Source organism: Podarcis erhardii (assembly GCF_964252035.2).
Source record: "Podarcis erhardii genome assembly, chromosome: 7".
NCBI classification, from domain to species: Eukaryota; Metazoa; Chordata; class Lepidosauria; order Squamata; family Lacertidae; genus Podarcis; species Podarcis erhardii.
Window position 1 is genome coordinate 38,882,687 of NC_138511.1, and position 15,660 is coordinate 38,898,346.

Genomic DNA, 15,660 nt, shown 5'->3' on the forward strand with positions numbered 1-15,660 from the left:
GTGTGTGTGTGTGTGTGTATATATATATATATATATATATGCAGGTTTTGGTGTCCTCGGGTGTCTTCCCGTGTAAAAGTTGGGGTGTCTAGGCGACGTTTCGACGAAGACACCCGAGGACACCAAAACCTGCATTCCTGTACCCGTGAAAATCTACGAAAGCATATATATATATATATATATATATATATATATATATTGGTGTCCTCGGGTGTCTTCCCGTGTAAAAGTTGGGGTGTCTAGGCGACGTTTCGACGAGGTCTCACTCGTCATCTTCAGGCTGGTGCTTTCGGCTTCTTGTTACTGGAACAGAATATATATATATATATATTCTTAAACCCATCTGTCTACCTGTACACATATACACGTTTGTGATTCATATATTCCTGTTTGATGTACATTATTACCCTGTACAGTGATACCTCAGGTTAAGTACTTAATTCATTCTGGAGGTCCGTTCTTAACCTGAAACTGTTCTTAACCTGAAGCACCACTTTAACTAACGGGGCCTCCTGCTGCTGCCGTGCCGCCGGAGCCCGATTTCTGTTCTTATCCTGAAGCACTATTTCTGGGTTAGCGGAGTGTGTAACCTGAAGCGTATGTAACCTGAAGCGTATGTAACCCGAGGTACAACTCTACATCTTTTCAAGGAATGTACATTTACAAATGAATAAAGTTCAGAGAAGAATACAAACCTTATACTGCCGCACATTCCCTTCTGCTACAAGATGGTGTTCATTCTCAGGTGTGATGCAGTATGCTAGTCTCTACAAAGGAGCACAGGCAGAGGAGAAGAATCACTTTAAGGAAAATTATACTTGCATATTGATGACAGAATAAAGCTCTTGACTTCTATTTTTATTTTTAGTAATAAAAACACACTTTAGTTAGTGCGGGAGTAAACACATCACAAGTTACACAGACATCTTTGGCTGCATGTGAGGATTCTGTGACACCATAGCACCTTAAACAAAAGGCAGGAGTGGGACACAGAAAGCTTAGTAGCAAATAACATAACCTGCTTTGAACCAGCTTTGCAATAGAAGATGCTGGGAAGTGAAAAGCAAGAGAGGGAAAATTGTGCCTTCATGCTTTCTTACTGAAAGGCTGAAGCGCATCTAAAGTGAACGTGACAGCACTGAGAAGGCTTTCCCATGGCAGTGACAGGAAAATTAATATGATCACAAAACTTAATTCTGCACAGTTTAGGGATGGTAACTGGGAAGTGAACACAGTGCAATTGCAATGCAGAATAATGGGAGACATTTTTTCACCATAGAAACCAAGGCTCTCTTTTAGAAAGTATAGATAAACCAAATATGATAAATCTTGGGTTCTATATCCTTATTCCAGTGCTGGTTAACCTGTGCCCTCCCAATGTTGTTGGACTGCAACTCTCATCAGACTTTGCCAGCATGGTCAAGTCAGGGCGATGGGAGTTGTATTCCAACAATGTCAGGAGAGCCACAGGTTAGGAACATAGAAAGCTGTTTTATACTGAGTCAGTTGGTCCATCTAGCTCAGAATTGTCAACACTGACTGCCAGTGGCTCTGCAGAGTTTCAGGTAGGGCTTCCCTCCATCCTTACCTGGGGGGTTGAACCTGGAGGGGCCTGCATGCAAGGCAGATGCTCTACCACTGAACTAGAACCCTTTGCCATCACTGGTCTACACAGAGAGTTTTGAAATAACAGTTGGGATTTAAATTTGGAAAAGGAGTGTCACTGTCACCGTGTCTGTCCCAGCCTTGACCTCTGTCTTGACCTCTTTTGCTCAAGCCACATTCCCATTACTTTGCAAGTGATTCGCCTCCATTAACAACTTAAGTGTGAAAAAACTGCAGAGAAGGGTTTCCCCCATTTATTTTCACATCTGGTGTGTGGAAGAATTTCCTGTAACTCATTTTCTGTCATAGAATTTATTTTCACATCCAAGGCAAGGAAGTGTATCTTAAAAGCTTCCCCATTATATTTTGCTTCTATACATTATTATCACGTTTTATTCACTGATATAACACTTAATGCCAAAACAGTCATTCAGGGATGCACTTGGGGGTGGGGGGGGTGTTAATGGTTCTCCCCAACACTGTTTTTTTTCTGATTGGAATCACATCCCTCCCAGTATGAAGCTTCTATTAGTCCTGGCACATTCAAGGAGCAAATTTCAAATAATAGAAATGGCATAAAAGAAATGCTCAACCAATTCCACTCCTTAATCTAATCTTTGCAGATGTTTTGAAGTTAAGAACAAGTTGCTAGCAGAGCCAACAGGGTGCCCTCTAGACTACAACTGACATCATCCTTGCCTATTGGCTACACTGACTGGGGCTGGTGGGAAATGGAGTCCAACAGCACCTGCAGGGCACCAAATTGGCTATCATCGTGCTAGAAAACGAGATGATGGCTCTCATGTTAGTTTGTCCTTTAATAGGTCAGGTCCTGGGGTGTTTTAGCTTCCAAACTTCCAGAACAGGAAGTAGAAAAAGAGTCCTAAATCCGTTCTTGAAATGGCAAATTACTTAAAAGCTGCTTCCAAAAGGTCACCTATCTGCAAAAGTGTTTGTGGAATTAAAGAAAGCAAACTCTTAGCTTAATACTGGCGATTTTCATTTCACAAAGAACATTTCCATGACATTTCACTGCTTGGCCACTCACTTGTTTAAAGGTCCCTCGCGCCTTCAATAATTTATAGAGGGCATACACAGGCACAAGGATCATTGATGACAATGCTATTCCCCATCCGACAGAGTTGGCCCAGGGTGGGAAGACATACTCATCGTAGGTCAGAGGTTTAAAAGTGACAATGCTGGCTATTACCACAAACTGTGGGAAATAAGAGGAGAAAGTTATGATCAATTTTCTTTGAACCATATGTTTATTCCAAGATGAAACAAAGGAGACTCTTCAGGTGTCTCCTCAGAACAACAACAACAACAACAACAACAACAACAAGCCACTCTTGACCCTAAGGTCCCAAGGCAGCTTACAACAATTAAAGCACAATGTTAAAAACATTTTAGAAGAATTTACAATCACAGAAATAAGGTGGGTCCTAAGATATTTATCTCTCAAATATCAAAAGCCAGGCTAAAGTGGTGTATCTTCAGTATATGATGAAAGCTGTGTAATGAAGGTGTCAGACACACCTCTGTGGGGAGGGGGTCCCACAACTTAGGGGCTTCCACAGAGAATGCCCTCTTCCAGGCCGCTGCCACCCATGCTTCTGAGGGCAATGGAACAACCAAGAGGGCCTTCTCTGCCATTCTCAGCACCCAGGAGGGTCTGCAGGGAAGGAGGTAGTCTTTATGGTTACCTCCATCCTCTGAATCTTTCCCCAACCTTGGATTTCCAGATCTTATTGGATGACAACTCCTGTCCTCACTTGTCCATTGGCCCTGCTGGGTGGAGAGGATGAGAGTTGTCATCCAAGAAGATTTGTGGACACAAAATTAGCAAAGACTGCTGTATAACTCTGAAGCTTATTTTGTAATTTGAAGATGACTGGTTTAGCGTAAAATAAACATACAATATTTATCTGCAATCATATTAGTGACCACACAATAATTCTTGGCACTTATGTTAGTCACCAAGCGGCTTATCAAACTTCCTATAAATGCTTCCACTTGAAAAGTAATATGATAGAATCACCTTAGAGAATTGGCTTTACAATTGACTCACAGCTGGGCTTTACCCTGTCTACAGAGGAACAGTATATACACATGCACGATTTTAAGGACAGGAAAGTGAAATATGTAAGAAAAGACCAGTGTCAAACCCAGTGAAGGGGAGGAGTGGAATAAAGTGACTGGAAAGGGGGGGCGGACAAAGGGGTGTACAGATGTTTATTTTATATATTTAATACATTCATATACCTCCCCCCCAGCACTCAAGGTGGTGTACTGTAAATGGTTCTCTTCCCCATTTTGTCCTCACAACCACTGTGTGCGGTAGATTAGCCTGAGAGGAGGCAGTGACTGGCCCAAGGGGACCCAGTGAACTTCATGGCTGAGCAGAGATTTGAACCCTGGTCCCCAAGCTGTTAGTCTGACACTCTAACCACTACGCCATATTGATGTGTGAAGGTGCCTACCCATTGACTTGCCCCGAACAGTCTTCTACCTGAAAAGGAGGAGCTTTGCATGTCCCCTGGCCTAGGCACACCAATGTTGTAATGGGAGCCCATTTGTCTGTATCACAATCCAAAAACTCAGTGTCTTCTCTCATCCCAAAATTCCAATTGCTTCTGCTGTCTAGCCTCACCATGCGCTTGTCGATTGTGGCATTCTCAGCTATCAAACTTAACAGCATGAGTGCAAATGGCAACCTCAGAAAGGGGACAAGACCCGATGCACCTCATTGTTTAATATTGAGTGTCAAGTTAAATCTTGTCACAGAAGAAAAGCCCGAAAGGGTTTTGATTTGCCTATAATGTTAGCTATTAGGCTTGTCACTCAAACATCAAATTAAGGGCATTAGATGTCAGAGAAGAGGCTTCAGCCTGAGTTTATAGTCTTTGCTGATAGCATGCCATCTTTGGAACAGAAAACAAGCAAGCAAACAAAAACACCACTGCCATAACCCAGTAAAATCTGGATGCTGAACAATAGAATCATAAAGTTGGAAGGTATCCTCACCTAGTCCAACACACTGCAAAGCAGGAGTCACAGCTAAGGAGTCCCTGACAGATGGCCCTCCAACCTCTGTTTAAAAACCTCCAGTGAAGGCCAACCCACCACTTTCTGAGGTGGTCCATTCCACTGTTGAACAGCTTTTACCATCAGAAAGTTCTTCCTAATGTTTAACTAGAATCTTCTTTCCTGTCATTTGAACCCATTGGTTCAGGTCCTTGCCATGATTCTGCTCCATATTGATCCAGAGCAGACTCCAACGTATAGTTAGCAGAGTAAAAAATTAAACACAGTGCAGGGTTCCCAAAAAATAAGCCATAGGCAATCAACTTCATCCAGCAGAGTTTTTACTACTGAAGGCAAATGAACATAACGGTCACAAATCCAAGTCTTCAGGATTATCACAGTCCATAAGAAATCAAGTTGCAGCAGACTTAACTTAAACTTAAAAAAAGACTAAAACCTTAACACTATATACAGACCACCACACCAGAAGGAAAGAGAGACAGAAAGTGAAACCTAGGCTCCTTCTGGCCTATTATTATAATCAGCATGACCTTGACAGAAATAGTTAACAAAACCAGCTTGAACCAGCTGTTCAGCTTCTCTGAAGGAATAACCCAAACATCAGGAACCTTCTGCTTGTTTCCAGACAGGATAGAAGCTTGATTGTTAGCTAGAAACTTCCAGTTTGCACCAGCTTGTCTCATACAGAGAAGTTTCCAGAACCTTCTTGAATTAATTAGAATAGGAAAGATCCCTACACTTTAAACCAATACTTCCTGTACCAATAAATGCAAACCTGACAGTCCTACCCTCTGGAGCAGCAGAAAACAAACTTGTTGCATCTTTCATGTGACAGCCCTTCAGATATTTGAAGATGGTTTTCATATTACCTCTTAGGCTTCTCTTCTCCAGCCTAAACTTACCCAACTCCATCTTTACACTAAAGCAAGAGATTTGCTTCCAGGAAGCTACTATTGACTAGAAATAGACAAATTTCTCAATTTCAGTTTCCCTCATTTTTCCAGTCTCCCTCCCCCACCCCTTTTCCACATCAGGTCGCAATTCTCCCGCCACTAGCATTTGAAAGCACATTTATCCTTAATATATATATTCACTACATTCACACTCACTTCACTTGACATCTGGAATAAAAAAATTAAAGAAGTTTTGGGTTGATCTGCTCTTTTTTTGTTTCCAGTTAAAAAGAAAAAAGAGACCATCTGCTGCTCATCACTGCAATTAGATAGTATGTGTGTTTTCATCTTCTTCAAATCTTATGAGAGCAAAGAGCCCAGAAAGGTGGGACACATCTGTTATTTATTTATATTTCATTTGAAAAATATGCACTTAATGGTCTTACAGAGTCCCATGATTAGAAGTAGTGGAGTGGGGGATCTTCAGATTTTGAGTGGGAAATTAAAAAGGGAAATGTTAACAAAAGTGGGTTGTGAGTGTTCCAAGCAGAAACATCTTCCATGTGTTAAAAAATTTAAATGACGCCAAACGGCTTACTGTTTTCCCCCCTTTTAAAATTAATAAACAAATATCTCATTTTCAGATTATATTTCCCACCACCAGCACCTTTGCAGCAGCTGAAGGGTGAAAATAAAACAACAAAACCAGACCCACAAACAAAACTGTGAAACTTCCATTCAACAACAGTCCAGTTACTGATCACTCTTTCCCATTAATCTTCATGTTCCTGCACCTATGGAACAATCTATTTCTTGTACAAAACCCATTAACACGTGCTCTTCTGAAGCCCCACTCCTTTCAGTAGAACTGTGCAGAGCAATTTCAAGTTGAAGGTGTCCAAGGTCAAGGGAGATTCAAACGCAGAAGAAGGTTTTTGATATTGCAGATGGCTGGCGGGTGCAGGCAACTGACAGCATGTGACCCCCCTCCTCGCTAAAACATCTGCACTGTCTGTTTGATGCTACCAGGGAAGGTTCAGAGCTCTTGTATTACTATACAAAGCCCTAAACAGCTTGGGTCCAGGATGCCTGAGCTCTTACATCCCAGCCTGATCACTGACATATCCAGAGGAGCACAGTTAGCTATCTCCAATATTACAGAGTCCTGACTAGCTTCAATGAGAAGTTGGGCTTTTAGTATCACTGGTCCCTTGCTTTGAAATACTCTTGCAGCAGAGATGCAGCAGGCATCTTGCTTTTGACTTTCAGGCATCTTTTGAACACTATTTTTTATGCTGCCTGGCCTTTGCAGCTGCTTAAACTTTCTTGATTAGCCAGTTATTAGCTGGGATTCCTGTATCACAGAGGGTTGCTCTAGATGACTCTTGGTGTGCCTTCCAACTTTACAACTCTATGATTAATATTCATGCTTATTTTATTTATTTTCTATGGTGCTTTACGTTCCTAGTCTTATACATGGAAAAATACAGTATTTTCTAGGGTACTACACCACACAGGAAGTCTGTATGAACAGCAAAGGCTCCCCATTTTATACGGTCACCCTCCAGTTCATGGAAGCTAGCATGCTCATCCCTACTCTACCTGATTGTAGGTTTCTTATACATGAACATGTCTGGGCCAGGACCCACATTTTTGATCTATACCAGAAGAGGCAGGGGAGCAAACCATGTCACAGGAGTAGTCAATATGGTTCCCTTCATACGTTGCTATTGGACTATAGCTTCTGTCATCACTGGTCATGTCAGATAAGGCTGATGGGAGCTGAAGCCCAACATCATGTGGAAAGGCACCGCTTTGACTATGCCTGCCATAGATTCACGTGCTCTATAATTCCTATTAAAACATCTGAAAGGCTTACCAATAAAAAAGCAGGGCTCACGAATTTCCAACAAAGTCTCCAGTAGAGGCCTGGTTTGAAGCCCATCATTTGCTGGATGTCTTCACTGAACCTGTCCACACCTGAAGGTTGACCACAAATATAAGACAGAAGCAGACAGCGCATGGATACATTCGACAACAACAGCCACTGCAATGCTTGATGTTCACACTACTTGCTTGCCATACCACTTAAAGCTGATAAGCTGTTCAAATATGACTCATGTTCTGTGGCATCATCAAAAGGATAGTGCTCTATGAAATGATGGCCAAATGACTGTCATCTTGAAGTCACTGAATCCAATGAGATTTAAGCAATTTGCTGCAGTTCCTGTGTGTGCTTATTTGGGAGTAAGTCCCAGGAACTCCGGGGGGGGGGGGGAGGGACTAAGCTCTGGTAAGGTTTCATACATTTGGAATGCTGTCAAGTAGCAAATCACAGCAAAGGTCTAAAACCCTAATTCAGCTCAATTGTTGTAAGCAAAGTCCCTTAATTCTACAAAACTTTTCCTAACATCTGTTAGTATGAGGGTTTTTAAAAACAAAGTACCATTATTTACAATGTTAATTAGCAAATCTAGTTAGGGTTCTGCTGAAATGGGCACATTTTTCCATTTTGCAATGGCAAAAAAGTCACTTCTTTTTATGATTTTCTAGGAGTTCTCCAAAAAGGGAAAGGCATCAAGCAGCAACATCTGCAATGCAGCACCATAACAGCACCAAGTTCCTAATGTTAGAATCATAGAATAGGAGAGTTGGAAGGGACCCCCAGGGTCATCTAGTCTAACCCCTAAAGTTGTCCATGGTATCTGGGTTCTTCCATGTGCCTCTTTTTGAGGAAGAAGCCAGCCCAGGAAAATGGAACTAAAGCAGGGAAGAGGGAAAATAATCCCAGAGAACCAGAAGGAAACATGTGCACATTTTGCCCCTCCCTAAAATCCCTTTGTAGCCCAAAATGACAGTCAAACATATAAGACTCATATCCACTCAATTTGTAAACACCACAGTTTACCACATGTAATAACAAATTCTTATTTGGAATCATTCTTTGTAAAAACTCTTACATGCAGTCATTCCTTCCCCACATAAACTGACACAGGTATAGCTTAAGCTGCCATCAAAACATTTCAGAAAAACTTCCTTTGGCTGGTGCTAAAAAGTCAAGTGCGCCTTTCAGCTAAACAGAGTTTTCTGCTGGTCAATAAGGCAACTGGGCATTGAAAGAAGGGGATGGCTGGTGTGTGTGTGTGTGTGTGTGTGTGTGAGAGAGAGAGAGAGAGAGAGAGAGAGAGAGAGAGAGATCAACTCCGAAGATAGTAGGTGGGCAGAGCCATGCCAGATTTAACCAATGATCAATTTTAACATTCCCTACAGCCATAATAAATTATGTTTTACAGAGCAATGTGTCAACAACAAAAATAATCTCTTAGCTTCCTGAAACAGTTGACTTGAAAGTCTCCCCTCATACTGATCCACAGGAAGCCTTCTACCTTATATAGCTGATCATATATCTGTCTACATTGACTGGTAGTAACTGTTCAGAGTTTTAGGCAGCAGACCCACCTGGAAATTGAACTCTGCAGGCATAGAAGATGCTTCACCACTGAGTCATGACCCTGGTCTAATGTAGGGAGCTGCCTTCTACCCAGCCAGACCACTGGTCTATTCTACTAGACATCTTTTAAACTCCATTGAACACAGGAATATAGGAAGATGCCTTATTCACTGAGTCAGACAGCTGGTCCATTTAGATCAGTGTATTGTCTATATGACCAAACTGCGGGAGGCAGTGGAAGACAGAAGTGCCTGGCGTGCTCTGGTCCATGGGGTCACAAAGAGTCGGACACGACTAAACGACTAAACAACAACAACAAATTGTCTATATGATAGGGACGCGGGTGGCGCTGTGGGTTAAACCACAGAGCCTAGGACTTGCCAATCAGAAGGTCGGCAGTTCAAATCTTCACAACGGGGTGAGCTCCCGTTGCTCAGTCCCTACTCCTGCCAACCTAGCAGTTCGAAAGCACGCCAAAGTGCAAGTAGATAAATAGGTACCACTCCGGTGGGAAGGTAAACGGCATTTCAGTGTGCTGCTCTGGTTCGCCAGAAGCGGTTTAGTCATGCTGGCCACATGACCCGGAAGCTGTACGCCGGCTCCGTCGGCCAGTAAAGCGAGATGAGTGCCGCAACCCCAGAGTCGGTCATGACTGGACCTAATGGTCAGGGGTCCCTTTACCTTTATTGTCTATATGATAAGGAGCGGCCTTTCAGGATTTCAGGCAGGGGTCTCTCCCAGCGCTATCTCGAGATACCAGGGCTTGAACCTGAGACCTTTAGAATACAAAATGTGTGCTCTACCACTGAGCTATGTGCAGCAGTAAATTTGAATAGGAGCATAGGAAGCTGCCTATACTGAGTCAAACCACTGGTCCATCTAGCTCAGCACTGTTTACACTGGCTGGCAGGCAGCAGCTCTCCAAGGTTTCAGGCAGGAAGTTTTCCCAGTCTGACCTGGATACACCAGGAATTGAACCTGGGGCCCTTTGTGTGCAGAACTTCCAAAGGGAAGGGGATATGAGCAAGAGAAGGAAGAATGGTAGTAATTAGGAAAGAAATAGTTCTAAGAAATGAACAGAGTCTGGCTAATTGCAGAGAATCAATGACATGAACCTCAACCAAAAGGAAGCTATTCTAAAAGGCCAGCAAATCCGAGTTCAGGAGGAGTAAATAACTTCTGAGTCCAAAGAAGATAGGGATGTTGTCATATTCTTTGATCAGCAAACTCCAACAGATATGCCGTAACCTCAGTCACATCCCAGCCTTTAAACTTATGCAGGGAGAGTAGAGGCCCATTTATAAGCAGCAAAGCAGAAGGCATAGGATGAATTTCACACAACAAACATTGACCTTGTTTCAACTTTGAGAGGACCGAAGCTATGTTGTCCGTTATATTGAAGAGGAGACAGCTGAATCAAAGAGGAAACAATCTGGAGGATTAACAAGTGAGTCAAAGAGATGAAGAAGAAATGCAATCTCTATGGAAGGTGTTGATTAAAGTCGAGCTTTTTATAGGGAAAGTTTGAAATGATATGGTGCATGAAGAATTACTTCCATGAACCTGGTTACAGGCCTTTTAATGCAGATGGGGAAAGGGGTGAGGGAGCATGCAACAACCCGCATCATCTTGTTTGGATGATCGTGTCCTCAATGCTCTTTTGGAGTTGCCAAAGCACTTAGGAGGTCTTTGGCAGAAGAACTGAAAGATGAGAATGTGTGTGACCAGGCAGAGGCGTTTGATGAGGGAAAGGAATGGTAAGAACAAAGGGAGGAAAGTTCATAAGAAAACCATTTAAGAAGACACCTGGCTATGACCAGAGAAAAAAGGAAGGGTAGTGGTGTGGAGGTGGACTTCATTCTGTGACGGCAATAATGTGGAGCGTTCTCAGTTCTGTACCTCTTGTTTCAACAGAATGGGAGATAATTTTGAGGAGAGCAATGAAGAGAAGAAATTTAGCAAAAAGGCGGGGAAGGGTCTCATGGCTCAGACTAGGCTAGGGAGCACCTCCACTGATGCAAACCGTTTTAAACAGGGATAGGGAAGAGGCAATCCTCCAGATGTTGTTGGATCTTTGCTACCATGAATTGCAGGAGGTGGGACAAGCTGATCCTCGGGCTCCCTTCGGACTCTATGATTCTATAACTTTCTATCTCTGACCATTGGGACTGAAGGGAATTGTCACGCAACAACTTGTCGATGGTATTAGGTTCCCCACAAGAAAGAAAGAAAGAAAGAAAGAAAGAAAGAAAGAAAGAAAGAAAGAAAGAAAGAGAGATCCAGTCTTAGGCACATTACATTTAAAGCATATGATTCCACTTTAACAGCCATGGCTTCCTCCAAATACTCCTGGAGACTGTAGTTTGTTAAGGGTACTGAGAGTTGTCAGGAGAGCCCTACTCTGCTTGCAGCTTGCTACAATCCCCAGAGATTCTTGGGAAGAGGGACTGACTGTGGTTTAACTATCCAACCCTCTCCCCAAGGAACGCTGTCCTAGCAGAGCTTAAGCTGCCCTGCAATCACATGCATTTATACAACATGATGGGAACAGTGTAATTGAGGGCATAATTAACGCCGTGCTCCCAGCCTTCAAGGTAGTAGTCGGTCAGAAGCTTCTTCGCTCTTACCTCTTGGCAGGCGCATGTGTGATTAAAAAGCCATTTCCCCCCAGGTTGCCCTGCTGTGTTTAGTAAACTCTCTAAAGAGCTGTTATAATAAATACAGCTTCAGCAAGCTTTTCAAGCCCAGGTTATCTAAACGCATTCATTTTCATTTGCAGGAGAAGGAGGAGAGACATCTGGCTGGCTGGCAGTGTTATGATCGTCTACACAGTGGGAAAGAGGGGGGAAATTAATCTCTCTGTGTCTCCTTTACTCCACTGGTCTGTGTTTATGTCCTTTGGCTATTTGACATACAGAAAGCATCAGAGGGCAAAGCTCTGTTCTCTGATGTTGAATTGCAACTAATCTCAAAAAGCTGAGCTGAGTGTGTAAATAAAGGGAGTCTTTGACCTGATGTTTTGGTCTCTGTCTGATAGACAGCAGATGAAGACGTCAAAGAAACACCTCTGTTTGGACTGGACTTTTGCATAAGGCTGATGGGAGGCTCACAATATTATATTGATTTGTATATAACATAAAATGCATATGAAAAACCAGCCTATTGAAAACTAGATGTCAAGGAGAAATATGCCTTTCACGTGCATATTCTAGTATATGGGAATGGAGACTTTTGTTCAATAGGCAGTCACATTGATCCCATGAGCTGCAGCCTGATGTCATACATTCCAGAGCTAGGGATGGAGGAGAAATTCAATTCAGCTTGCATTTAATAGTGAACCTCCTTAACATGCACTTTTCAAAACTGTATGAGAACTGAAACACAGCTGTCTCTCGAAGTTTGCACTTCTTAGAATTTTTCAGTTTAGTTTTCCAATCAAACAGCGTTTACCAAAATGCATATGTCAGAGGTGAAATGTGCATAAAAATCAGCAACTGAAAACAACATACAGAAACGCATTATGTTAGGGAAAACAGCGGGCGAAATATGCACATTAGTCAAAACTGCGCACAAAAAGTACGATGATCAGAAATCTTCACTAAATTTCTGGCGAATTTTCATGAGATGTGTTTTTAATTAGGATGTAGACCCCCCCCCCCCCGTAATACTGGAACCCGAGCCATTCAATGAAGCTGAATGGTGGGAGATTCAGGACAGGCAAAAGGAAGGACTTCTTCACCCAGCACATACCTGCTGAGGTTCATCTGCAGGAGACGGCTACAGCATTCATGCCCTGCTTTGGGCTTCTCATAGGAATTTGGTTGGCCCCCGTGGAAAAAGAATGCTGGTCTAGATAGCCCCTTTGTCTCTTCTTCTTTGATTCTTGTTCATCCACATTCCCTTTCTCTAAACTACTATGATGTTACTGTAGCAATTACTTTGGGGGGAAACACTGCAGTTTACTCTGACAGGTTGCAGTCATAAACAATTGGAACAATCCTCCCCCACCGCTGGCTCACCATAAAACCAGGAGACGCCAATGGCTTCTATTAAAACAGCAAACAAGATGGACGTCCCAGCAGCAAATGTGTCCAACAGAGTCAGTATGTAGATTCCACCCTAAGTAACAAGAAGAAAGCATCCAATAAAACAAGCAGCCCAGAAATACTCGAACACTCAAAGCTCTGATTGGATGGGATCTAATTTGCTTGACAACCCATGTAACCAATCTATTTCAGTCCTAGGAGAGTCTGACTCAATACAGACCAGTTTTTCCCCCTAACCTGGTGTCTGTGATGGACAGACCATTGGGTTATCATCCTGGAGGCTGTTGGCCAATCATGCAGAGTAAAAGTAGGAAGAGACAGATTTAAAAGAAACAGTTCTGTCATGGGGAATGATAAGTAAAGAACATCAACTTGAACTCCGGGAGTGGGGGAGAGGGGGATATAAATGCAATAAATACATTACTAATTTTTAATTCTGTAATTTGAATCTCTCACTGGAGCATAAGACAACAGGATTTTCTCTATCATCTATGTATTGGATCGGCAGCAGTTTCTGGCCATTGTGCCAAATCGTTAACTCCCCGACACAAAATTTGATGGAAGGATTGGCAGCTATCCACTTGGTAGTCACTTGAGTTGTTGCCCAAGAATAGGCACAGACTTCCCAAAGGGACACTTACATTTGTTATGCAAAAGAGAGCAACGAGGAAGGTGCCAAAGGAGACCCCAAATGTGAAAAGTTTTCTATGTCTTTTTAGGATGTGGAAATCATCTGCTAAGCCGGTGATGACAGCTTCCATGCCACCCATCTAAAAAGAAAAAGAAAATAAAAAAAAAGAAAATTGCAGGTTAGCAAAAATGTTTTATCATTTAACCTTCTCACATTTGTTTTTTTTTTAAAAAAAAACTGGTATAAATTAATTACTCCAAGGGTGGCATCCAATGCAAGTCCTATGCAGAGTAGACCTAGAAGTAAATGGACATGGCTAACTTAGGATCATTTATTTCAGTGGGTCTACTCTGAGTAAGATTCCCAGAGTTCTCTGTGAAAAGGAATTGATTGTTAAACCATTCTGAAATTGTAGCTCTGGCAGGGGAATAGGAGGTCGCCTAACAATTATTGGCACCCTTAAGAAACTACAGCTCCAAGAATCCTGGAGAGTCACTGTGAATCAGTATAAACAATACTGAAATAGATAGATTAATTATCTGACTCAGTATAAGGTAGCTTTCCATGATCCAAGATCCACCAAATCTGGCTTCTGTCTCTAACTCTGGAGCCACCTTTAGAGTCAAATTGGCCAAGGGAAACTCATCAGATGAGCAAAATGGGAGATGGCTATTTTCTGCTGTTTGCCACAAACATCTGGTAACCAAAGATATCTTGTATCCAGACATGAGAGGTTCCATATGACATCTAATGACAATGGACAGACCAATCCTTCATGAATTTAACTAATCCTCGCTAAGGAAACCTATTAAGCGTATGACCAAATGCCACATACTTTGTGATTGAATTTCGCAAGTCAATTATCTGTTGTGCAAGTTTTTCCTTTTTTCCCTTTTTTTGGGGGGAGGGGGCCTGTCTTGAACCTATTACCAATTAGTTTCATCATGATCCAAGAGCTAGTAAAATGAGAGGGAACAACAGCAACCACTCTCTATAGCCAACATCTCCTCATAGGAATGACTTCGGACATGTAAACAAAACTACTTCTCCATGCAGCACTAATTATTATTATTATTATTATTATTATTATTATTATTATTATTATTTATTATTATTTATACATACAGTAATTAAAGCATGGCACTCCCTCCCATGGGGGAGGGGCACTGTGATAGCAACCAACTTGAATGCCTTTAAAATAGGGTTGGACAAATTCATGAAGGAGAAGGCTAGCCACAATGGCTATGCTCTACTTCAGGCACAGGCAAGCTTGGCCCTCCAGATGTTTTGGGACTACAGCTCCCATGATCCCTAGCTAACAGGACCAGTGGTCAGGGATGATGGGAACTGTAGGTCCCAAAACATCCGCAGAGCTGAGTTTGCCTATGCCTGTTCTACTTCTACAGTCAGATGCGGTAATGCTTCTGATTACTAGTTGCTGGAAACCTCATGAGGGGAGCACAGGTGCCAACTATAGGGTGTCTTGGGGGCCCAGACACCCATAATTTTGGGGGGTAGGTGCACAGCACCCACAGCACGGGCTCCAACACAACTTCCGGTTTCTACCTTATGCTGACATATATTGGGTCTCTTGCTTCCTCTTGATAAATGACTGGTGTCTTTCAAGCTTTTATTCCTCTTGAAGGTGATGGAACGGCAATAGCCCCCCTGAGCATCACAGTCAGTCGGTCACCCTCCTGTAGTTTGAAGGCTCTGTTTGTTTTTCCCAGAAGTGAACTCACTCTTGATTTAAATATAGAAATCTTGATGCCACTCCAGCATCAAGAACAAGAAGGAATGAGTGCAGTTAGAGTGCTCTGAATGTATGGGGCAAGTCTGAAGTTTCAGCAATCCCATTTAAAGAAAGTAAAGACAGACACTTATGAAAGTTCCCTCATGCCACTGGTCCCCCTTCTCTAAAGCTCTCTTAATATGGTAACAGACGTTGAGAGATCTGATTGTGAAATTACATTTAGGTCACTGAAA

At 42.4% G+C, this 15,660-nt stretch overlaps 1 protein-coding gene across 1 annotated transcript in view; it reads right to left on the reverse strand.

The window, feature by feature from the left end:
• SLC6A2 (solute carrier family 6 member 2) overlaps positions 1–15,660 on the reverse strand; it is a 58,685-nt gene that overhangs the window by 706 nt on the left and 42,319 nt on the right. Inside the window, exons 10-14 of the mRNA XM_081870222.1 lie at positions 13,685–13,813; positions 13,017–13,116; positions 7,426–7,526; positions 2,654–2,821; positions 696–767 (exon numbers count right to left, since the gene is read on the reverse strand). Of these exons, the coding sequence (XP_081726348.1) occupies positions 696–767; positions 2,654–2,821; positions 7,426–7,526; positions 13,017–13,116; positions 13,685–13,813 (570 nt within the window). The remainder of the gene's footprint in view (positions 1–695; positions 768–2,653; positions 2,822–7,425; positions 7,527–13,016; positions 13,117–13,684; positions 13,814–15,660) is intronic.